General features: G+C 50.6%; 1 protein-coding gene across 2 annotated transcripts; it reads right to left on the bottom strand.

Moving 5' to 3' along the window:
- Positions 1–1,498: 1,498 nt before the first annotated feature.
- SURF1 (SURF1 cytochrome c oxidase assembly factor) lies at positions 1,499–25,695 on the bottom strand. 2 transcript variants are annotated; one of them, XM_077306100.1, is made up of 9 exons: positions 25,562–25,695; positions 20,236–20,317; positions 18,746–18,855; positions 17,112–17,194; positions 12,036–12,227; positions 9,626–9,698; positions 6,947–7,109; positions 5,174–5,255; positions 1,499–1,795 (listed from the first exon to the last, which is right to left on the bottom strand). In XM_077306100.1, the coding sequence occupies exons 1-9, from the start codon at positions 25,616–25,618 to the stop codon at positions 1,729–1,731; spliced, it is 909 nt and encodes a 302-aa protein (XP_077162215.1). In that variant the 5' UTR covers positions 25,619–25,695; the 3' UTR covers positions 1,499–1,728. The 2 variants fall into 2 exon arrangements, with proteins under 2 accessions (XP_077162215.1, XP_077162217.1); XM_077306102.1 differs by lacking the exons at positions 18,746–18,855; positions 20,236–20,317; positions 25,562–25,695 and adding an exon at positions 17,536–17,750.
- Between the last annotated feature and the right edge of the window lie 2 nt (positions 25,696–25,697).

Genomic DNA, 25,697 nt, shown 5'->3' with positions numbered 1-25,697 from the left:
TGTGGTAGAGAAGAAACATTTAAGGCCTCCCACACAGGTTGAATTTAGAGACTTGAGGCCTACTGCACAGGGTTGTGCAGATGAAACAGGAGACAAAAGAAACTGCAATAGCATCGTTTTGTCTGCAGAATAACGCTGCGCAGTAGGCCTCAAATCTGCAGAGAGTTGCAAAGAAGAAAGATACACGGCTTGGCTGTGTCTAACCCCCGGCCAGAGCAGTCTTTTAAGTGAGAAGGGGCTTATCTCAGGTCCTGCAAGTTCTTCCAGGGCTTAAAATCCAGGACCCTTATGACTGGGGCGGAGCTCTGCTAGATACAATATGCACCTCATCAATGCAAAATTCTAATCTTTGCAAACGAGAAGGTACCTTTCATAACTTTACAGGGTTTTTTTGTCCCCCCCCCAAAACAAAACAAAAACAGGCATCCAGTTCACATTCTCAGCATGGAGAATGTGACAGCTCTTGTTTTTAATGCAGAGGGAGGCTGGGAAAATTCAGCCTACCCCATCTTTAGACTTCTCACCTTATGGGTATAGAAATAATAGCAGGGTTTGAGTCTTGCTGTGAAAGAACTTTCCTTCAATCCTGGACCATAAGTCAGGGTGGGGGTAGCTGTGCAGCTTGGGGAGGCTTCTTTAGGGCTCTTCCGTAATCCTGGGTGTTAATTGAGAACCAGGCTTGGAAATGTGCTGCCTAGAGGGGGCAGTTGCCTGTGCACTACAGGATCCCAGGTTACTTGTTCTGGGAGATTTTACTGTCCACTGTCAGGCCTGGTGTTGACCACGAGAGCACTAGAAAAAGGGCATCAAGAGAATTGTGGATAAAATCTTGACCTTCCCCAAACTTAATACAGTAACTGAACTAAGAGGCCCCTTGGTTATCTTTGGGGACTGGCTATCAGAATTTCAGGGGGCTGATGCAAAGGGTGGTTGTCACAATGAAGTGACCAGGATCCCTGTCCCTTGTGGTTCATAATGATGTGCGATGACAGCATTGGGAAACCTCTCCAGGAAATAAATTTCGTTCAGCCCCCAATGAAGGAACCATCTCTTGATCCACATAACCTGGCCAGCTACCACCCTGTTTTGCTTTTGGCATTCCGGATCAATTGCAAGGATTCCTGGATGAAGCACTGGTTCTGGAGCCATTCCAGTTAAGGTTCTGGCCTGATCACTTGTGGATGACTTCCTGAGACTTGAGCCCTGGTGGAACAATTCAAGTCCTGCAGGCCCTGCAAAATGGCACACTTCCATCAGGCATATGGTTAAGGCCAGAATAAGCAACATCACATGGGCCTGCCCTCCTTCCCTCCAGAACAAAATCCCACCACTAAATACAGAGATACATAGTTGGAGCATTCAGCATATTTACGGTGTTACTGTGTTTTAAGCCAAATTTTGACATGTAAACTGCCTTTAGCCTGTTGAGAGAGAGAGGGGTGGCTATTACATTTCATTTAATAGATAAAATTTAAAGAAATGACAGACAAAAAAATGATTTATTCACCAGCTCTTGATTTATTTGGCTTGGGGGTTACAGTCCGACCCCAAACGTCCCTCCAGCCCTGTGCAGCCACTGGAGTTAAATTTGCTTTTCCAGCCTTCAAGCCCAGCATGATGGCATCCTGTGTTGTCACAGTAAGCTCTGAAATCGTCAGCTCCTTTGTGACTCCTCTGGCTGAACTAGACAGACAGCTCTTACAAGCTGCTGCATTAAGAAACTCCAGCTCAAAGATGCACTTTCTGGATGAACTTCTTGTACCACATGTAGGATGTAGCTGCACACAAGCTATACCTGTGGAGAAGGAAAGAACAAAGTAAATTCAGGAACCACATTCACTGGGCTATATTATGTACCTATGGTTCAGGGAACAAGTGGGTTAAAATTCAAGATCTTGTTTTTTAGTGCAAAACCCAAAGTACAGCTAAGGGCAGTGTATCCCATCTTTAAACCGCCCGTGGCGCCACGGACTATATAAAAGAGTAAGGGGTGTGTGGGAGGAGTTAGGGCGGGCTCTGTCTGGGATAAAAACTCGGAGGAGCGAATCAGGATCCGCGAAGCGGCTCCTGATTTGCTCCTCCGAGTGCCACTCCAGGGCCAAGTGTTCGCGCGCCTCCCTATTGGACACTTGGCCCGTCTCCCAGACACCGCGCCTCCAACTCACCAGTTCTCCCGAACAGCCATCCTCGCTGGATGGCTGCCAGGGAGGACGCTCGCCACACGCCGCTCCGGTCTGGGGAACCTGCTTCCCTGCTGAGCGACTGCCCTTTACCTACCTGCGACTACCGCGGCCATCCCCCCTTCCCACCCCAACCCCAGACGTCCGTTCCCCGCCAGCGCCACCGCTCGCGGCCTCCCCCCCCCCATTCCCACTCCCCGCGCAGACTACCACGGCCATCCCCCTTCCCACCCCCACCCCAGACGTCCGTTCCCCGCCAGCGCCACCGGTCGCGGCCTCCCCCCCCATTCCCACTCCCCGCGCAGACTACCGCGGCCATCCCCCTTCCCACCCCCACCCCAGACGTCCGTCGCACGCCAGCGCCACCGGTCTCGACCTCCCCCCCATTCCCATTCCCCGCTTCGCCGCGCACCCCGGACGCCCCTCCCTGCCCTCCACCCCCCATTCTCGATGTCCTCGGAGGCCTGCCGCAGCCCGCACACTTCCCCCACCCAACCCCAGCCGACGTGCGCCTTGCCGCTTCCCCCAACGTCCCAGAACATCCCCGCCGCAGCCGCCACGAGCCCCGAACTCCTCGCCCCCCCCTTACCCGCTTGCCCCGCTGGGGCCTGCACAGACGGCGCGCCTGAAAACGGGCCGCCGCCCAAGCTCAAAGATGGCGGCCGGGGCCTGGACGACGACGACGAGCCCGTGCTCACGAAGACGCAGGGCACAGGCCGCCGCCCACGCGGCCAGATCACTCCACAGACGCTGCAGACTACACTCAGCCGCGACAGCAAGCCACGCCCAAGCCGCAGCCCGCGCCGCTACAGACCTCCTCACTCAGGTACGACTCGCCCTGCCCTGTAATCTCTCCTCCCTTCTTCCACCTCACCTCCCCTCTTCCTCCCTCTGCCCCCGGGACCCCTCGCTTCCTCCAGCCTGCTCCTCCATGGACACTTCCACAGACCCCTGCCACACCCCATGGGAAGCCACGCGGCCTGCTAGCGCCCATTGTATTCCCACTACAATGGGCCTTATTCCTAGTTTTATCATAATTCTGTGAGGCAGATTAGGTTGAGACAGAATTACAGGCACAAAGTCACCCAACAAGTTTGTGGCACAGTGAGGATTAACTGAAATGATACAGCTTTATTGGCCTAAAGACCATGAGCTGAACCACACTGTCATTTTCTGTCATTACTCTGAAAACAAATCTTGCAACCTGATATGGTTCCAAAGGGTATGAACCAGCCAGCAAAAATTTCAGTTTATTGCCTATATAGGTGCTTCAATAACTCCTTGCAAACCGCCCTGAGCCATATGGGAGGGCAGTATAAAAATCAAATAAAGAAATAAGTAAATAAAAGGAGAAATCAATTTCTTCCTTATGTGTATGGGTTACACTCTAAAGATAATGTTCCAATGTGTCTGTCTGATGCACACAAGCACATCCTATCAGAATAAAGCCTATTACTATATCAATATAAAAAAAATCTGGGACGGTGAGTAGTTGAACCTGGCTCTCTCATCCACACCCCATCCAGTACATTTCCTTGCAACTATACGAGTGTTTTCTGCACACAATGACATAATTGGTTAAGAGTTTTACAAAACCAGACCCGCAATATTTGCAGGGTGGTATCCTGCCTGACTGCAGCTTCCCTACCACTAGCTTTGCTGCCTTCATGGCCCAGCCAGAGTGGAAGTGCAGGAGCTTGTGCAGACAATAATATTGTATGCCTTCCGGCAGTGTAGCCCTCATCCACAGATGGATGATACTGTTTCTTCTCTTCAGTGGGAGCCCCTCAAGCAGCTTTGTCCTAGCAGCAGTCCTGTGAAGTTAAGACGAGAGAGCAACTAGCCCACGTGACCCTGTGAGCTTCCATGGGAGGATGAGGACTCAGACTTGGATCTCCTCAATCCTAATCCAGCATTCTTTAACCGCTAACAGCCCCATGTTCCTCACAGGCTACTAAGAATGCAAAAGTTGGCCCAGGAGCCTGATAGCCTGGTGGTAAAGAAAATGATTGCGACCTTCCAATCATAGTTATTAGAAATTGACTATAATTCTGCATATTGGTTTGACTGTTTCTGACCCTTGGTTCTTACCAAAACACTCTTCCCATGAGAGGGAGGAGGGAATGTTTTGAGCAGGGTAAAACTGGCCTTATCTTGTGCACCAAGGCCAGAAGGCAGGAGCAAGCCATTAGAATCTGTAAACCTTCGAGGCTGGGATTGATGCCAGGCAAAGACCCAGATCCCTGTCAGAGGTTCTTGGAAGGCTGGCCTAAGGGCTGTAGGGTGTTCCAGGGAGGGGGTGTGGGGAGGCAGAGACTCCAGGCAATTGGCTCATCCTCCAAGGGAAGGGCATTTAACACGATGTAATCCTATGCAGAGATCTGGGAACTCCCCTGTGTCTATATTTCTTCTGCAGTAAAAATATTAAAAAGGTTTTTCTCTCACAGTGATTCATTGGGGCTGGGCAAAAGAACCCTAATTGGACCGTGGACTATCAATCTGTGCAAGCAAGTCTTGCTACAACAGCCACCATTGTCTCCACATATCGCTTTGCTGTGTCTGCTAGTTGCTGATTCCTTAACCTTGCAACACAAGATCCTCTACTGGTTGTGTGGTCAATCTCCCTACTATATGCAACTGCGCACACTGAAGGGCATCCATCAGTTCTCTCCTGTTGCTTCCACTGTGGCCAAAATCAGGAGCAGTGGGACAGGCAGGATATCTGTCACACAAACAGGCTTATAGCACCTTTCAGCCCCTGAGGTCGCAGCAGACAGGCAGAGATAATCCAGGTTTCCCAGAAAGCACCTCCAGCCCGAAGAGCCAGGTGCTAAAGCAGCAGAGATCCATCCAAGATGCTGAGTCTGCTGATTAGCATTCAGCATCAGGATACCCACCCTCCATCCTAAATACAAGATTTGCATCAGTGAATCTCCTACATTCCGCCCCGGGAACAACTGCCTGGTAAAGCCCAGAGGGAAAGGCGTACTCACCAGGTGATCACATACTGCATGTGTTCATTTCTCAAAGTCACTCTTGTCTGGCCTCCAACTGGCCCTCCTGGGACTGTGCTCTCTACGGAGGTGGAAGACACAGAAAAGTGAATCTTAGCTAGGCTACAGGGAAAGAAGACAAGCCTTTCTTTTAGAAATAAAATGCCGCAAAGTATGGGAAGGATTCCCTTCCCAGTCCTCGGCTCTTTCTGTGCTCCTGGGAGGAACCCCTTTCCCTGCCATCACGGCCGGAAGGGCTGAACTGTCCCTCTCAGCACTGAAATCTGCAAATGGTCAGTGCAGCTCAGCTGAACTATGTGGGCCCTACAGTGGTTGGGTAGCCCACCAGAGGCCTCTCCTCTTCATGGACCTGTGGGCCTCCCCTGCCTGGATGGGATGCAGCTTACAGTGTGCCTGCGGCCAGGAATTTGGGGGTGATCCTTGATGCCTCCTTATCGATGGAGGCTCAGGTCATAAAAGTAGCCCAAGTGGCGTTTTTCCACCTGCAAGTCTACTAGCACCCTACGTCCTCAGACCACCTGGCTGCGGTGATCCATGCAATGGTCACTTCCAGATTAGACTTTTGTAACTGACTCTACACAGACCTACCCTTGTCTCTGACCTGGAAACTACAGTTGGTGCAAAATGTAGCTGCTAGAGTCCTGACAGGGTCATCCAGGAGGGCCCATGTCCAGCCTGGGCTGAGGCAGCTGCACTGGTTGCCAATCTGCTTCTGGATCATGTTCAAGGTTTTGGTTCTAACTTTTAAGGCCACCTGCAGCTTGGGTCCCACCTATCTGAGGACACGTTTATCTCCTTGTGCCCCTTGCAAGGCTCTTCGCTCTGCAGGTAGGAATTTGCTGGCTGTTCCCGGCTCCCAGAAGGCAAGCCTGGCTTCAACCAGGGCCAGGGCCCTTTTCCTCCTGGCCCCAACCTGGTGGAATAAGCTCCCAGAAGAGCAAAGGGTCCTGCCGAAGTTGTCAACATTTCACAGGGACTGTAAGATGGAGCTCTCCCACCAGATGTTTGGTTGTGGCTGGGCCAGGAAGAACTGCCCCCTCCTTGCATGGGCCATGTGTGGGCCTAAGAGAATCGTCTGGACCAGACTCCCTTGGAAGCTATCTCTTGGTGGGCTGATTGTTCTGCATATGGAAGGTGGTGAGAAGGAGTGAGGAGAGGGACATCCTACAGATTGTGTTTTGACTGCCATCGGGGGGGGGGGTTTAATACTGTGCAAACAGCCATGAGCTGGCTGGACCAGAAGTGGCGGCCCGGCAAGCTTCTCTTCCCCCTCCTCCCAAAGCAAGCTTCGGTGGCCGATTTGCTCGCGGCCTGGCGAGCTTCTCGCTGCGGGGGGGGGGGGGGGGAGGCGGGAAGAGGGAGCCGCAGCCCGGCGCCAAGGCCTTCGCAGCCCGACACTGGGCCGCAGCCTGGGGGTTGGGGACCACTGCTATAAGGGCCTTCCAGGGTCATCTAGTCCAACCCACTGCACAATGCAGGAAGTCACAACTACCACAATGTCATGCCCAAGTGATCCATCCTCCAAAAAACTCCCGAATCCAGCCTGGCCTGGAGGAAATTCACCAACCATCCCACAGTGACAATTAGCAGTTCCCTGGGTATGCAAGGGTCACAAAAGACAAGCACTGGCGCATCCCTTCCTGCCCACCCACTCACACTCTGCCCAAGTTCATAAAATCAGCATGTCATGTTTGTTATCAGTCCCAAAATTAGGGTGGGGAAAGTGCACTAGTGGGAGGGGGAGAGACTTACTGTAATCAGCATCTATAAAAATGGGCTCAGTGCCGGTCACTCTGGCCATGGCTTCGAGGTCTCGGTAATGCCAACGGTTCTGCTCCACATTGTTCTGTGGGACAAAGGGCTTGCGGGATTCGGACAGCCTCACCACTCCAGTGAGCTCAATTTCTTCCTGGATCTGCAACAAACAGTCAGAGAGTAGTCCCCTTCGGCTTTTGCAAACCCCACTCAAAGACTTTCCAAGGACTTGTTGGAGAACCCAGCAAGGGAAAGGGTGCAATTCTCTGAGGCTACTTGTGGTGTCTCACTATAAAGTATTTTGGATGTTTTAATGTGGAGTTTTCTATGTATGTCGCTGAGAGTTCAGCCCTTGACCCATTTCAGTTGGGCTTCCGGCCTGGCCATGGGGTGAAGACAGCGCTAGTTGCCCTGACGGATGACCTCCGCCGCCAGCTGGACCGAGGCGGGTCAGCGCTGCTGATACTATTAGACCTGTCAGCAGCGTTTGACACAGTCGATCATGAGCTCCTATCTCACTGCCTTGCCGACGCTGGGATACAGGGGACAGCCCTCAAATGGCTGATCTCCTTCCTCCAGGGTCGCGGACAGAGAGTAGCAATAGGAGAGAGAGTATCTAGCCGTCACCAGCTCACAGGTGGAGTCCCACAAGGAGCAGTCCTCTCTCCTATCATATTTAATATCTTCATGCGCCTTCTTGCTCAGCTGGTGCAGAGGTTTGGGCTGGGTTGCCACCAATACGCAGATGACACCCAGCTCTTCCTCCTGATGGATGACCACCCTGACTCCCCCACAGAATCCTTAGCCAGATGTCTGGAAGCAGTGACAAAATGGATCAAGCAGAGTCGTCTGAAGCTCAACCCTACAAAGACAGAGGTCCTGTGGTTGGGTAGGAAGGGACCATGGGAGGAAGTGCGCCTGCCCACCCTGGACAGTGTGCAGCTCCTAGCAACTCACTTCACCAGGAACCTGGGCATGACCCTGGATGCTTCCTTTACAATGGAAGCCCAGGTCACAAAGGTAGCGCAGCTGGCATTTTACCACCTCCGCCAAGCCAAACTACTAGCGCCCTACCTGGAACCAAAACACCTAGCCATAGTGATCCATGTGATGGTCATTTCCAGACTGGACTTCTGCAACTCGCTCCACGCAGGCCTGCCCTTATCCTTGATCCGGAAACTACAGCTGGTGCAGAACGCTGTGGCCAGGATTCTCACTAAGCCATCATGGAGATCTCATATCCGGCCGGTACTCCAAGAACTCGGCTGGCTCCCAGTTCAATTCCGGATAAGCTTAAGGTTTTGGTAATCACCTTTAAGGCCATATGCGGTCTGGGCCGAGTGTATCTGAGAGACCGCCTCCCTGCCTATACCCCCAGAAGAGCTCTACGCTCCCCCACCTCCAACTGGCTATGGATCCCTGGCCCTAAATTTTATCCTTTTTGGAGACAAATTCCTAAAGTCACCACTCTTTGCTCTCATTAAGTTCAGTACTCAGAGTGTAATCTCATGTGCGTCAAAAAATTTACACATTACAGATCCCACTCAACCATTGAGCTATACATTATAGAGAGTTCTATATTTCTATATAGAGTGTATTATTATAATCTTGACCACTGAGGAATACCCGGAAGGGTCGAAACGCGTTTGGTCCTTGGTTCTATGTGCTGTTAGTTCGGTATAGTTTTTAAGAAGTTTTTATTCTGTTTTTAATTGTGCACCATAATAAACAAGCAACAAGTTTTACATTATTTTTATTGTTCAGCTCAGCTTTTGAGTTCCTACCTGTTAAGGTTGGGTTTTGTTCCTTTTTTGGTTTAGCATTACCATGGCCACCAACCAGGGTTAGCTGAGGTTTGTCTGCAAAAGGTACTCCTCCAGAGTCCCTTTCCACTACTGCCGCTGTCCAGGATCTGCCCTGCCACGATGCCTCTGCTCCCTGGCTCCACTGGAGCTGTCTCTTCTCATCTGCCGAGGTGGCCCTTGATCCCCAAAGGGGAGTGGATGCCTCAGAGTCTGGAGTCTCAGACATGGTCATTCTGCCATGAGAAGCTCTACTAGAAGTTTAGACCCCTTAGACCCCTTTCTCTCACCTTTACTCACACACACAACCCCCCTCAAACAAATTAGCTTGTGCATTCAAGAGGGGGGTTCAAAGAAACACATGCATTTGCTTTGCTTGGAGAGGATGTAAAAATCAGCCAGTGATTTGGGGCATGTCCAGTAAGTGGCCTACTCATCCAATCATATTGCTCCTGTTCACTGGAAAACCTTGGTCACACTGGGACCACGAGTATCCTACAATGATATAGGCTAGATATCAGGAAAAAAATTTTCACAGTCAGAGTAGTTCAGCAGTGGAATAGGCTGCCCAAGGAGGTGGTGAGCTCCCCCTCACTGGCAGTCTTCAAGCAAAGGTTGGATACACACTTTTCTTGGATGCTTTAGGATGCGTTGAGCAGGGGGTTGGACTAGATGGCCTGCATGGCCCCTTCCAACTCTAGGATTCTAGGATTCTGTTAGTAAAATCATTACATGGTTGTTGTATGCAGAACTGCAGCCTTCCAAGTCCAATAACGTCAAGAGGGCTTAGGAAGGCCCTGGTTCTGTCTAGGACTGCACTGCAGGAACAGAACCAGGTGCACTAAATAGATAGAGTGGTTCTATCTGCCTTTACCTGTCCTTGCTGCCTGGTCTCTGGCTTCACCTTCTTCCTGGGGACAAAACCCCTGTTGACGAGAATTGAGATTCTGTGAGGATAAGAGGGAGAGATGGGAATAAATACTCCATTAGGCAAGAATAAATAGAGGAAGCTTTAAAGGAACGGAAGCCACCAATGTATGCTTGGCCTGGATGTTGGATGCCTTCTTATCCAGCAATGTGCTGCTCCACCTGCATGCTTACTGTTCCACCAAAATGATTTCCCCCACCCGCTTGCTTTGGGATCTCTCTCTCTTTTCACTTGGCTGGCCTGTCTGCATCTACTGAGATCAGCTGTGTCCCACCCAAATGTATGGTGCGATGGGTCTGTTGGTCTTGAGGATGCCACCCCATGACTCACTTGTTTGAGACAGGGAAAAGAGACTAAGTAGCATTGTGATGATAACAGTTCCAAGACCAGCAGCAAAATAATGGATAGTACAGAAATGGCCTGTCTGAAAGGAAAGGAAGGCAGAAATTGCCAGGCTGGGAGGGCAAGCTGAGCTTGCCTGTTATTAAACCGATCAGAAGCTCTCACTTGAAGGTTTGGAAGCTCTGAATTCTTAGAATAAGGTCTGCTCACAGGACTCTGGGGGAAAGGCAGGATGTGTTACCGATGGAGCCCTACCTCTGAATGGGACCAGACACTGGATTATAACTAGTGACAACCAGACCCTCTGGACTGTATTCTATGGTGCTAGACACCCTGAATCAGCACCTTTAGTAACAGACCTCATCGTGGGATGAGACTAGCACCTGTGTACTCTTCAAGCAAGACTCTGAATTCTGGACTTTGGACATTTGCTCTGGCCTAGACATAAGGCCAAAAAGCCAGGCCAACCTGTCTTTGCAGAACATCAGTGGAGCTTGGCATGACGGACTGTCCTTGTGAACCCTGACAGCCTGTGAGAAACAGGCACACAGCTCTGGCAACTTCAGAGCATCCTTCTTTCTGGTACCCCCCCTCCATTAAACATGCAATAAGCATTCTTGCTCTCTAGTTTTTTCAGAGCACTCCCTTTGATCACTTTGATCCTGGGCCACCCTAGATAAATCACCCTTTTGGTTCCATATCAAAGGGAGCACCTTTTTGTCCCAAGCCCACTTTTGCCAATGTGACTCTTACCACGTACCTGGCTAAGGAAAGGGTACAAAAATTGTTCCTTGGAGTCCCCTGTGTGCTCGCTCACTCGCTCCCCTCTAGCGATGCCCAACTTGGATGCTGGTCCATTCCTGTTGCTGACCCCCCCCCCCCAAATGCATCAAACTTCTCCATCTGAGCAAGATAGGTAATTGTATGATTTCTGCTGCCCCTTTCCCCCTCAGAACTTAGCTATTTCCCCTGTAATTGTTAGTGTTATTCTGTGTCTTATTTCTTAAACCTTATTTCATACACCTTATTATTAATCAGTATTTGTCTCCCGTGGATTCCTACAAGGATTAATCACCTCATTAAATTGCAAACAGCTTTTGCTATTTATCCCTTTTTGTGCATAGCTAACTTCCCCAATGTTTGATCAGAAACATTAAGGGATAATTAAGCCTTTTGCTTAAGAGATGGGCTTTGTGGGGACTCTATCTGGCAGAGCTTCTTCTCACTGATCCTTTTCTAATTACCTTTTTCTTAAGTTAACATCATTTTGCTGAACACTCTAAACTGGTAAAAAAAAGTTTCATAACACTGTTTTTTCCTGCACAGTCCCCACGCGTCACCCATGCAGCTTCAGCCTTCTCTAAGGGCAGCCAGGGAGGCACCTCCTGCAGAACATTCATCAGGGACTCTGTTTCTTGGAGGGCTGTTCTCTGCATCCTGCGAGTGCTGCCAAAATCTGAGTGAAATGCTCAGAGCGGCAGAAAAGGTACTTCCAAGCACTTAGCAGCCTCCCAGCTGGCCACCAACAGGATGCAAAACTGCACTGCCTTCAACTCTTACTCACAGAATCTGTCCCAGTGCCTCGCCCCCCCCCCCCCCACGGCGCTGGCTGCGTCAGGAGTGAATGGTCACTTTGGATGCTGAAGCGCCCAACCCTCACAGGCACAGGAGGCATCAGCTTCAACCCAGACGACGTGAGCACTGCCAGCCAAGGGGGCAGAAGGGGAATCACACAAAGAGATCTCTAAACACTCCTGCACAACAGCCAAAAGCACAATCAAAGGCCGAAACTAGACTGTACAATGAATTTTGGGCCGGCTGCTCCTACTGGCTAGTCTTGACTACATGGTGAGTCACACAATGCAGCCTCAGAAACAGAATTGGGTACTATTCAGTGTCCAAAATTACTTTTATTAGCAGAACAAGTTGTTAGTCTTCTAGCTTGTGCAGCACAGCCAGCATCTATGATACAGTCATACTCCTGCCTAAGCCTTCTAGCTACTCACCAACCTACCCAAGATCTGTGCAGTAAAAGGGTGTGATGACGTTTGCGCCGCTCTCCGGACTTGACATCAGTTGGCCAGCAGCCCTGGCCTCCTTCTCCGCATCTACCCGGGAGCGTGGAAGTACGTACAACTCCTTGGTATGGTCAAAATATCCTCGGACTTTGACTGGCCTATACTCCAACTCCTTCAACTCCAGGAGGCTGCAGAAAGATGGAAAATGGCAATACCAGTTGAACTGCAGCCAAGAGCAAAAGTGCAGAGAGGTGTGATACCGTCTTGGTTCCTTTGCTAATGCAAATACTTCACAATGGATGGGAGAACTACTTACACCAGACCAAAACTGTTAGCCTCTTCTAATGCCACTGAAGGAAAACGCACATTACAAGACAAATGTGTGTAAGATCTGCAGAGCTTTCCTCTAATGTAAGAAACCTTTTGCTGTGGCAAGAGCCTCTTCTTTCCTCAGTTGTAAAGATGCTTCTTGCCCAGACCTGGATGCTCCAGGCTACCCTGATCTCATCAGATCTCAAAAGTGAAGCAGGGTCAGCAATGGCACACCACCTCTGAGCGTCTCTCGCCTCGAAAACCCTACGAGGTGACCAGGAATCAGCTGCAGCTTGATGGCGCTCTCTGCCACCGCCAAGGACCCTTCTTCCATGCGGGGGGGGGGGGGGAAGCACTGCCACCATGAGTGGAAATGATGTGGGATCCAGCCACGCTCTAGTCTCATTTGCAACAATGATGCCAATGCGGAAATGTAAAAGGACAGTGAGCAGAAGCAGAAAAGGGGCCAAGGGAACACTTGGGACAGGGACTGGAGGATGGAAGGCTAATTTTAATAGCCCACTTTTCTCCACCCTACAGCATCTCAAAGCTGCCTCCAATCACCTTCCGTTCCTCTCCCCCCCACGGCCACCTTATGAGGCAGGTAGGATGGAGAGGGTAAGGGAGGTCTATAAAGGGTGAATGCAAGGGTTAATTTGGGTTAATTAAGATGGCGACCGGGACGGACGTAGAGCTCTAGCTTGCCACCCCTAGAGATTTTAAAGAAAAATAGTGCTTGTTCAACCCAAATATTCAACGGGGGTAGAGCAGAGATTTCCCTCCTGACAAACAACCTTGCGGTGGGAGTCCTTTTGATCTGGACTGTGAAATATCGGAGCTGGAGTGGGGGAGTGCAATGAGGCATGTGTGAGAGCGCAGAGAGAGGAGAAGCTGAACAACGGAGGCTAAACAACGGAGGCGAGAGAAGACCAGAACGGTGAGCAGAGCCTGGCAGAGATACGGAGGGAGTGTAAAGCAACTGAACTGAAAGTCTGAACTGAGCAAAGCACTAATCTCGAGAGGCTTCGTGCCTGAAAATGCTCCAGGGGTCACTGACTGGAGCAGTGATCACCCCTGGAACCGCAAAGACTTACAGCTAACTGAGATCTTGGTGGATCTTCAGCATAATCCCTACTCCCTTTGGAGGGTACTAGCTGTAGTTAGGGGTGGGTTGAGGGTGGGATTCTTTCCTTTTTGGGGTTGGGTGGGATGTGGGTGGGAGGGTAGTTTAGTCAGCTAGGGTCATTGGTCAGTCTAGCTAGGAGCTGCTCTACCGAGATGAGGTCTATGGAAGAGAGAGGGGATGCTGAGCCAGGGATCCAGCCTGAGACTAGGATTCCAGTGATTCTGAGACAAGGCAACTAAAGCGGTGGGAGGAGATAAAATAATAGGGGGGCAGCGGCGTACGTAGGTCCACAAAGTCCTCGGCCATGGAATTTCCACGGCCGTTGGCTCGGTCGATATGGACGCTGCCCTTCAAATCTCCAGCCCAACCCCAGGTTTGTGGGAGAGAGGGCTAGGGTGGAACCAGCGTTGATCTTAAGCAACGCCAGGTCAATTAAGAACAAGTCCTCTACTTTGCAGGAACTTTTGCAAGGCATGAGGCAGACCTGGCTTGTGTGACCGAAAGCTGGGTGCGCAAAGGGGAGACAGTCGCCTTGAAAGAACTCACGCCAGCCGGCTTTTCGGTCCTACATCAACCCCGGCTCCATGGGAGGGGAAGCCACCTTGGTCAGAGAGTCCTTCTCCTTCAGGGCCCTCCCTGCGCCTTCTATCTCGGGGATTGAGTGTGTCGGCCTAGAGTGGGAATCGGTCGAGAACGTGGCGATCTGGTTGGTGTACCGAGCACCCACTGCCTCGCTGGACTCCCTGCCAGACCTACTGGAGGTGGTGGCTGCCTGGACGTTGCAGTTCCCAAGACTTCTGGTCCTGGGGGACTTCAACGTCCATGCGGATGCGCCGCCTTCAGGACATGGCCTGGACCTGGTGTCTGCCATGAAGACTCTGGGGTTCTCGCAATTTGTTGCTGGTCCCACTCATCAGGCCAGTCACACCCTCGATCTGATCTTTGGCGCAGGAGTAGCGGTAGATCTGGTGGCGAATAACATCGTTCCATGGTCAGACCACCATGCCCCAAAGACTCGACTTAAGATGCCACCCCCTCCCCGTTTTGGTGCCGGACATATTTTAGTCCGCCCGCGGAGACTTATGGAATCTCAGAGATTCCTGAATGCCCTGCGGGACCCGATGCCCTCCGGCAACTCATTGTCAGCCTTGGTGGAAGACTGGCAGTCCTGCCTGACGGCCGCTATCGACAAGATTGCTCCTAGGCGCCCTCTCCGCCTTCGCCTCCAACAGGCTCTGTGGTTTTCCCAGGAGCTCCGGGAGAGGAAGAAGGAAGTGAGACGGCTTGAGTGAGTGTGGGGGAAGATCTTTGGCGCGACGAAGTGACAAGGACAACACATCGCACGCTTATGAAGGCGTATGAGAACACGGTGAAAGCGGCGAAACGAGACTTCTACGCCGCGAAAATTGTGTCCGCAAGCTCTCGCTCCGCACAACTGTTTAGAGTGATTAGGTCACTTACCGCCCTCGAAGAAGGGCGCCCAAAATTAAGGGAATTGGATCTGAGCTGTGTGGCATTTTCAAGCTATTTTGTGGATAAGGTTCTGTCACTCCGCCGCCACCTACCTGCCACGATTGATACAGTTTGTGAACTGGAAGCTCCGTGGCCGCCAAGGGGGTCAGTGTTTGATGGCTTCAGGTGGCTCTCTTTAACCGGAGTGGACAAGTTACTAGGATCAGTGAGGGCGAACCACGTGCCCCTTGGATCCCTGTCCGTCTTGGTTGCTTAAACAGGGCGACCAACGGATAGGAGGCCCCCTGAGGGAGATTATCAGCCTCTCTTTGACATCTGGAGAGTTCCCCGGGGGGCTTAAGGAAGCCGTGGTTCGCCCTCTGCTGAAAAAACCATCGCTGGACAGGCGGGACCCCACCAGCTACCGCCCTGTCTCGCACCTTGCGTTTCTAGGGAAGGTAGTAGAGTGGGCCGCAGCAGACCAGTTCCTAGTTTTCTTGGAGGAAACTTCGGCCCTTGACCCATACCAGTCTGGTTTTCGTTCTGGCCATGGGGTGGAGACCTCGCTGGTCGCTCTGACGGATGATATCCGACGCCCGCTGGATCGAGGCGGGTCCGACATTCTCGTGTTATTAGATCTGTCGGCCGCATTTGATGAGGTCGACCATGAGCTATTGGTTCACCCCCTCGCCGGGACCGGAATTAGGGGGACTGTGCTGCAATCCTCCTTCCTCCGGAACCGGACGCAGAGGGTGGCAGTGGGGGATGAACTATAGGATCCCTGCGAGCTCCCCTGTGGGGTTCTGCAGGGGGCGGTACTCTCCCCCACGTTGTTCAACATCTACATGCGCCCTCTGGCCCAGCTGGTTCAGGGTTATGGGCTAGGGTGCCACCAATATGCGGATGACACCCAGCTCTATCTCCTAATGGGCGGCCGGCCGGACTCCCCCCAAATACATTTGCCAGCAGTTTGGAAGCAGTGGCTGGATGGCTCAGGCAGAGGCGCCTGAAACTCAACCCCTCCAAGACGGAGGTCCTGTGGCTGGGCAGAAGAGGGCAGGATCAGGAAGCGCGCCTCCCATGCCTGAATGGTGTACAATTAACATCTACCCAAGTGGTCAGGAACTTGGGAGTGACTTTTGATGCCTCCCTGTCTATGGAGGCTCAAGTCACGAAAGTAGCCCAAACGGCTTTTTTTCATCTTCTCCAGGCCCGGCTACTAGCGCCCTACCTGTCCTCGGAACACCTAGCCACTGTGATCCATGCAACGGTCACTTCCAGACTATACTACTGTAACTCGCTCTATGCAGGCCTATCCTTGACTCTGATCCGGAAGTTACAGCTGGTACAAAATGCGGCAGCTAGGGTCCTCACTAGGACACCTTGGAGGGCCTATATTCAGCCGGTACTCCGTCATCTTCATTGGTTACCAGTCTGTTTCCGGGTCAAGTTTGTTGGTATTAACCTTTAAGGCCATATGCGGCTTGGGTCCTACTTACCTGCAGGACCGTTTGGTTGCTTATGCCCCCTGCAGGGCTCTCCGCTCTGCGGGTATGAATCTACTGACTGTTCCGGGCCCCCGGCACATTCGCCTGGCCTTGACCAGGGCCAGGGCCTTTTCGGTCCTGGCCCCAACCTGGTGGAATGACCTCCCGGAGGAGCTAAGGGCCCTGTCGGAATTACCATCCTTCTGCAAGGCCTGTAAGACGGAGCTCTTCCGCCAGGCATATGGTTGAGGCCAGGGCAGAGACCAGGTTCCATCCAAGATCCCTAATCCATCGGCCAGTCTTTCTCTCCTCTCTCTCTTACAGGATTAACGCCCGATCTCTCTCTGAACAAGCGGGGAAAGTTATAGAATAGAATGCCATCTTTTATTGTAATAATGGAATTTTATGTGATTTTAATTTGATTTTATATTTTATTGTGAACCGCCGTGAGACCTTTTGGCGAACGGCGGTATATAAATCCAATTATAAATAAATAAATAAATAAGTTGGACCTGCTGTGCCTTTGACAGAAGCCCAAGAGGCTGGGTTAAGATTCTCCCAACACTTTGCTTTTTATCAAGAAAAACTTCACCCATTCAATTCAGGAGCAGAGCCGACAAATGAAATCACAACTATGTGCAGAACACAAACCCTCCTTTTTAACTGATTATGAGCAAGCTCATATACTTACTTACTCAAATGGCAACGGGACTGGCTCTGCCTGAAAGCGTGCTTCCAAGTCAGCCATCAGCTTCAGTTTCCATTTCCTCCGCTGAACCTGATAAACACACAAGAATTTAGAAGAAGAGTTGGTTCTTATATGCCGCTTTTCCCTACCCGAAGGAGGCTCAAAGTGGCTTCCAGTCGCCTTCCCTTTCCTCTCCCCACAACAGACACCCTGTGAGGGAGGGGAGGCTGAGACAGCCCTGTGATTCCTGCTCGGTCAGAACAGTTTTATCAGTGCCGTGGTGAGCCCAAGGTCACCCAGCTGGTTGCATGTGGAGGAGTGCAGAATCGAACCCAGCATGCCAGATTAGAAGTCCGCACTCCTAACCACTACACCAAACTGGCTCCTAACCACTACACCAAATTTAGGGGCCCTATGGGACAGTGGGGTACCTGAAGATTATCCCAGCCAGCTGAACCCATGTATTTCTGGACCAGATCCAATTTCATGCTTGGAAGATCATTCAGGCGCACACTGACACCAAAATGCAATTACTGCTCCCCTCTCAGAACTTAGCAAACATAACTTCTAGCTATCTGATGAAGAGAACTTTGACTCTCAAAAGCCTACAGCAGAAAAATCTTATTGGTTTCTAAATAGCTACTGGGCTTGAATGTAGCTCCTCAGGAAAGAAGAAACAGGAAACCCTTAATAGTAAATGATAAACCCAGAGTCCAAAGTCACCATAGGAGAGGAGCAGATGCATCCAGTGCCCCCTCCTGTGTCTCAGCCTCCCTAAGTCATTTATTTGAACAAATATGACCACAGCAAGGCAACAGCTTCGGGAAGGAGATGGTGGACTAAATTGGCCTTTCTAGCCGAATATAAAGGACTGCCCTGCCAAGAAACAGTAGTAACAAAAAAGCATCAGCTGAATGCCAATTAGAAGATTAATTCAGTAATTCTCAAGAAACTGATTCCAGCACATTAGTGTTACCATCATCCCCAGACTCCAGGAGGGTCTCACTTTAGGCCACATAGCGAGTTCTTGACTGAGTAAACCAGGAACCTCCTCTTAGTTTATTTGTTTATACATTGTCCTCCCTGAAGGTTCAGGGTGGTTTACATGAAACAGGAATAATACAATTAACTCAGTTTATTGTAATGTGGCAACAGTAACAATAACAACAATATAATGATAATATGAGCCTCTTGTGGCACAGAGTGGCAAGGCAGCAGAAATGCAGTCTGAAAGCTCTGCCCATGAGGCTGGGAGTTGACTCAGCCTTCCATCCTTCCGAGGTCGACAAAAGGAGTATCCAGCTTGCTGCGGGGTAAATGGTAATGACTGGGGAAGGCACTGGCAAACCAGTGAGTCTGCCATGAAAACACTGGAGGGCGTCACCCCAAGGGTCAGACAGGACTCGGTGCTTGCACAGGGGGTACCTTTAACTTTTAATGATAATAATAAACATTGTAGAATACTAGAAACACTGATTAACTCAGTGGCCCATTGGGTTGGGTGGATCTGCAATGATTGTCGGAGGGAGGCTCGGGGGCCAATGGGAAATGGTGGTTCGAATCAACCTCAACCAAATGCCTGGCAGAGGAGTTGCATCCACTCTCCACTAAGCGTCCCCAAAAACCAAGTGTCAGATTTACCTGCCATGTGCCAAGGCAAAATGTAACGACGGGGATAGTGAGGAGGCCCCATTTCAGTGCTGCATCCTCTCTAGTGGAAATTCCAGATCTGAGAGGCCTCTGGGAAGTCTCTGGGAGAACAAAGCAAGTCAGAAAGTGTTTATGGCAATGACAAAAAAGACCAAAGACATCTGACACTGGATGCAGCCCCCCATGGAGACTGTGTGACTGTTTGACAATAACGTACACAATTGTGCACCACAGAATTGGAATATCTTCTTTTAATGAACAGAAGCTGCCTCATACTGAATCAGACCTCTGGCACATCTAGGTCAGTATTGTGTCTTCAGACTGGCAGTGATTCTCCAGGGTCTCAGGTAGAGGTCTGTCATGTCATCAAAGGCATGACTAGAGAAGTCAAGGATTGAAATTGGAACCTTCTGGATACAAAGGAGAGGTTCTTCTACTGAGCCAAACCCCTTCCCACAGCTGTGGAGGCAGCCCTAGGCAAGTGAGCTCCTGTGACTTTAACATTCACCCTGCCCTAAAGAAAAGGGCAGGAGTACCAACTATTTCTCCACCTTCTCACAGTCCCAAGGGAGCAGAGAAACTAGACATAAGATTTTATGAAAGACAGATATTGAGTGGGTGGGCAGAAATGGGTCAATGTTTGTCTCTTGTGGCCCTTCCTTGCAAATTGCTGATCACCACTGTGGGATTGTAGGTGAATTTTCTCCAGACCAGGCCAGGCTGGATTCTAGAGTAGCAGTCCCCAACCTTTCTCAGGTCAGGGACCGCCTCCGGAGTGAGGGAAGAGCCGACGGCCCGGGTGCTGCGAAAACGTGCGTGCGCAATTGTGTTTTGGCCACCAGGTGGCTCTAACACGTATGCGCGGCAACATGTTTTCGCCACTAGGGGGTGCTAACGCGCATGCGCGTTTGCGTCACCGCCATGCCGGCGGCTGCGCCTGCCTCTTCCCTTCCTTCTTGCTGCCGGCGGGGAAAGGCAGGTGTGGCTGGCAGCAGCCCGATACCATGGCCTTTGTGGCCCGCCACCGGGCCGCAGACCGAGGGTTGACGACCCCTGTTCTAGAGGGTTTTGGTGTGTGTGTGGGGGGGATCATTTGGGCATGAAACTCGGGTCATTGTGGGTAGATAGGTAGTTGTGAGTTCCTGCACTGTCCTGGGGGTTGGACTAGATGATCCTGATGTTCTCTTCCAACTCTATGATTCTAGGGAGCCTGGGCAGTGAAAGTCTTCAGCAAGTGAACTATTGGGTTGGAATCCTTGTAACACTCCTTGTGCTCCTTTTAGGGGACAGATGGTATTGAAATGCCTGGCTATTAGAAGAACAGTTAGAACCGCTGTCAGCTAAACCAGAATCTGGTCTACTTTCCTTACCCACATTAGCCACATTCCATATTGCCCTCTTCCTCTGCTTGGATAGGTTCCAAACAGCATCCAGCACATGAAATATCATCATGGCCCTCTCAAAAGCCTCCTGCAGCTCACCTTTTTGCAGCTGAATCAGCTTGGGGGTAGCTTTATCGTTGGGGCGTCTAAAGAATGTCCTTCTGTCCAAGCGGTTTGGTAGCTAAAAGCAAAATAAAGAGACCTCCTGTATTACAACCCTTACTTTTAAAACCATATAACTTAATTCAGACTTCCTTTTAGGCAACAGGAGAGGCAGCTTCCTGGTGTAAAAGTTATACTGGGAAATACTGATATTTATTTATTTATTTAGATTTATATACCACCCTCCCCGAAGGCTCAGGGCGGTTTACATTAAACTAATCAACAATACATGAAAGAGTCTTCGTTAAAAATCATACAATAATTAATAACAGTGGTTGTAACAATATAACAGAATAATATAACAGTATAACAATATAATAAATAGTATAACGATGCAATAGTGCAATGCCACAACAGGTCCAGAGCGCTCTGGTGGAGTTCTGGGAGGAAGGGGGGGAGAGTGGGGGCCCTTTGTTCGTTGTTGGTTGTGCCTGGTCTCAACCTGGCGGAAGAGCTCCTTTTTGTTGGCCCTGCAGAACTGTTTAAGCTCCGTCAGAGCCCTGATCTCCATTGTAAGGGAAGCATCCAGAATCACGCCTAGGTTCCTGCTGGAGTCAGCCGTAGAGAGCTGTACTCCATCCAGGGCAGGCAGGTGCTTTTCCTCGCATGGGCCCTTCCTACCCAGCCACAGGTCCTCCGTCTTTGAAGGATTGAGCTTCAGGTGACTCTGCTTCAGCCATCTCGTCACTGCTTCCAGGCAGCTGGCTAATGCTTCTGGGGGGAGTCAGGGCAGCCATCCATCAGGAGGAAGAGCTGGGTGTCATCGGCATATTGATGGCAACCCAGCCCAAACCTCCATACCAGTTGTGCAAGAGGGCGCATAAAGATGTTGAATAGGATAGGAGAGAGGACCGCTCCTTGTGGGACTCCACAAGTAAGTTGACGATAGTCTGATGTTTTCTCTCCTATCGCAACCCTCTGTCCACGATCCCAGAGGAAGGAGATCAGCCATTGGAGGGCTGTCTCTCGTATTCCGGCATCGATGAGGCGGCGAGCTTGAAGCTAGTGATCGACTGTGTCAAACACTGCTGAGAGGTCTAGTCATATAGAATCATAGAATCATAGAGTTGGAAGGGGCCATACAGGCCATCTAGTCCAACCCCCTGCTCAACGCAGGATCAGCCCTAACCATCCTAAAGCATCCAAGAAAAGTGTGTATCCAACCTTTGCTTGAAGACTGCCAGTGAGGGGGAGCTCACCACCTCCTTAGGCAGCCTATTCCACTGCTGAACTACTCTGACTTTGAAAATTTTTTTCCTGATATCTAGCCTATATTGTTGTACTTGAAGTTTAAACCCATTACTGCGTGTCCTCTCCTCTGCAGCCAACAGAAACAGCATCCTGCCCTCCTCCAAGTGACAACCTTTCAAATACTTAAAGATGGCTATCATGTCCCCTCTCAACCTCCTTTTATCCAGGCTGAACATTCCCAAGTCCCTCAACCTATCTTCATAGGGCTTGGTCCCTTGGCCCCAGATCATCTTCGTCGCTCTCCTCTGTACCCTTTCAATTTTATCTACATCCTTCTTGAAGTGAGGCCTCCAGAACTGCACACAGTACTCCAGATGTGGTCTGACCAGTGCCATATACAATGGGACTATGACATCTTGTGATTTTGACGTGATGCCCCTGTTGATACAGCCCAAAATGGCATTTGCCTTTTTTACCGCTGCATCACACTGCCAGCTCATGTTTAGCTTACAATCCACAAGTACCCCAAGGTCTCGTTCACACACAGTGTTACCTAGAAGCGTCCAGTAGGCATGCTTTTCATTTTTCTGACCCAGATGCAGAACTTTACACTTATCTTTATTAAATTGCATCTTGTTCTCATTAGCCCATTTTTCCATTGTGTTCAGATCTCGTTGAACTCTGTCTCTATCTTCCGGAATATTTGCCAGTCCTCCCAATTTGGTGTCATCTGCAAACCCTCCACCCCCTCATCTAGATCATTAATAAATATGTTAAAAAGTACCGGGCCGAGCACCGAGGTACCCCACTACTCACCTCTCTCCAGTCTGATGAAACACCATTGACAACAACTCTTTGAGTGCAGTTCTCTAACCAATTCCCTATCCACTTAACTATCTGAAAATCCAGATTGCAGTCCTTCAACTTATCCATCAGAACATCATGGAGAACCTTGTCAAAAGCTTTACTAAAATCCAAGTAAATGACATCAACCGAATTTCCCCGATCCAGCAAACCTGTTACTTTGTCAAAAAAGGAAACCAGGTTGGTCTGGCAGGACCTGTTGGAGACAAATCCATGCTGACTTCCTTGGATCACCAAATTGTCCTCCAGATGTTTGCAGATCGCTCCTTTTAATATCTGCTCCATTATCTTCCCCACAACAGAGGTCAGACTCACTGGTCTGTATTTTCCCAGGTCATCCTTCCTCCCTTTTTTGAAGATCGGAATAACGTTTGCTCTCCTCCAGTCCTCCGGGACATCTCCAGTCCTTAAAGAGGTTCTGAAGATGATGGACAAGGGCTGTGCAAGGTCTCTGGAAAGTTCTTTGAGCACTCTCGGGTGCATTTCATCCGGACTAGGGTATTTGAACTCATCCAGTGCAGCTAAATGCCTCTCGACAACCTCTCTATCCATGTTAACCTGCCACCCAGACACTATCCTTTGGCTACGGCCATCTCTAGATGTGCCTAAACACTTTGACCTGTGGGAAAAAACAGATTTAAAATAGGCACTAAGCTTTTCTACTTTCTCTGCATCCTCCGTTAGAGTTTGTCCATCCGCACCCAACAGTGGGCCTATTGCCTCCTTTACTTTACGTTTGCTCCTCACATAACTGAAAAATCTTTTCTTGTTACAATGGGCTTCCCTGGCCAATCTTACCTCACTCTCAGCTTTGGCCTTTCTGATGATTGATCTACAGTGCCTAGTAACCTGTAGGTACTCTTCTTTAGAGCTCTGTCTTTCCCTCCATTTCCTGAACATTTTCCTTTTCTTTCTTAGTTCCTCTTAGTTCCTATCAGCAGTGCTGACCCGCTTCGGTCCAACTGGCGACGGAGGTCGTCCATCAGGGCGACTAGCACTGTCTCTACCCCATGGCCAGGCCGGAAGCCAGACTGGGATGGATCTAGGACCGAAGCTTCTTCCAGGTACTCTGTTAGTTGGTTTGCGACAGCCCTTTCTATCATCTTCCCCAGAAATGCTAAATGCGAGACGGGTCGATAATTGTTGGGCTCTCGCAGGTCTAAGGATGTTTTTTTCAGCAGTGAGCGTACCACAGCCTCTTTCAGTCCCTCCGGTAATTCTCCCGTTGTGAGATACTTCCTTACAATGGAGGCCCGGGTCACAAAGGTAGCGCGGCTGGCATTCTCCTCCGCCAAGCTGCTAGCGCCCTCAAAAAAAAAATTAGAGACAGCTCAACTTTAAGAAGGTATTTGAAACACATTCCTGCTCAGGGGCTCCTTGGTTTCCCCTCTCAGACACACAAATACACACAAACTCCTTTCTCCCCATTCCTCACCCGTCTTACTTCTCCCTTGCCTGACCTCCCTGGTCCCTCCCCCACCCTCTCTCTCTCTCTCTCTCTCTCTCTCTCTCTCTCACACACACACACACATACATGCAAATATCAGGGCTCTCTCAGCCTCACCCACCTCACAGGGTGTCTGTTGTGGGGAGAGGAATGGGAAGGTGACTGTAAGCCGCTTTGAGCCTCCTTCGGGTAGGGAAAAGGGGCATATAAGAACCAACTCTTCTTCTTCTTTTAAAAGGGGCTGCACATCCACTCTATTTAGGCGGGGGTGGCTATCACATGGCTCACTGTCCTTGCTGTGACATGGGGACTTGTGTGCTGGCACAGCTTCCAAGACAGAACCTCCTGCTTCCCACCTTCTTGGTCAGCACAGTTACACTCATCTTTTCATCCAGCATTGTGGTTCTGCAAATCACCCAAGCAGCTGCTTGAATTGTTGCCATGTTGGAAAACAGAACTGAGAGAGACAGGTGAATTCTGTGACTATGGCATTTAGATATATATGCTCTTAAGAACAGCTGACATAAGGATAACGGGCCACCTCCGGGAGATAATCAATCTCTCTCTCACAACGGGAGAATTCCCAGAGGGACTGAAAGAGGCTGTGGTACGCCCACTGCTGAAAAAAACATTCTTAGACCCGCGAGAGCCCAACAACTATCAACCCGTCTTGCATTTAACGTTTCTGGGGAAGATTATAGAAAGGGCTGTCGCAAACCAACTAACAGAGTACCTGGAAGAAGCTTCGGTCCTAGACCCATCCCAGTCAGGCTTCCGGCCTGGCCATGGGATAGAGATAGCGCCAGTTGGACCGAGGCGGGTCGGCACTGCTGATATGACTGGACCTCTCAGCAGCGTTTGACACAGTCGATCATGAGCTTCTAGCTCGCCGCCTCATCACTGCCGGAATACAAGAGACAGCCCTCCAATGGCTGATCTCCTTCCTCCGGGATCGTGGGCAGAGGGTTGCGATAGGAGAGAAAACATCAGACCGCCGACAACTTACTTGTGGAGTCCCACAAGGAGCGGTCCTTTCTCTTATCCTATTCAACATCTTTATGCGCCCTCTTGCACAACTGTTACGGAGGTTTCGGCTGGGTTGTCATCAATATGCCGATGACCCGCACGACCAGGGCCAGAGCATTCTCTGTCCTGGCCCCAACTTGGTGGAACGAGCACACAGAGGAGATCAGGGCCCTGACGGAGCTTAGACAGTTCCGCCGGGCCTGGAAAAAGGAGCTCTTCCACCAGGCACAACCAACAACGAACAAAGGGCCCCCGCTCTCCCCCCCTTCCTCCCAGAACTCCACCAGAGTGCTCTGGACCTGTTGTGCCATTTGCACGGTTGCATTGTTATACTGTTATATTATTATTATTGTTATACTGTTCACTATACTGTTTTCTGTTACAACTACTGTTATTATTATTATTATTGTATGAGTATTAATGAAGACTGTTCCATGTATTGTTTATATGTTTAATGTAAACCGACATGAGTCTCCAGGGAGGGCGGTATAGGAATATAATAAAATAAAAATAAATAAATCCAGGATCACGCCTAGATTCCTGGCGGAGTGTGTTGGTGAGAGCGGCACCCTGTCCAGGGTGGGCAGGTAGTGGTAGGTGGGCACCCAAAGAGTAAATGACTTTTAAAAGGTACATGGAGACCTTGGTGAAGAGGAAAAACTGGGAGTAGTTTTCGGCATCCCCCCAGCCCCGGCCCCTCCCCCTGCGAGCGAGCCCCGCCCCCGCGGCCCCTACCTGGCCGGGGCCCCAGAAGCCCCGCAGGCCGCCCAGCGCCCGCCCCCAGCCGGCCATCTCGCTCGCCGCTTCCCGAGGCGGAATCCGTCCGCTCGCGCCGCATACGCCTCGCCTGCTCCTTCCGGGGAGCGGGACT

Source organism: Paroedura picta, chromosome 12 (genome assembly GCF_049243985.1).
Source record: "Paroedura picta isolate Pp20150507F chromosome 12, Ppicta_v3.0, whole genome shotgun sequence".
In the NCBI taxonomy this organism is placed as follows: Eukaryota; Metazoa; Chordata; class Lepidosauria; order Squamata; family Gekkonidae; genus Paroedura; species Paroedura picta.
The sequence above is the reverse complement of the archived record's forward strand: the minus strand, read 5'-3'. Positions and strand labels throughout refer to the sequence as shown.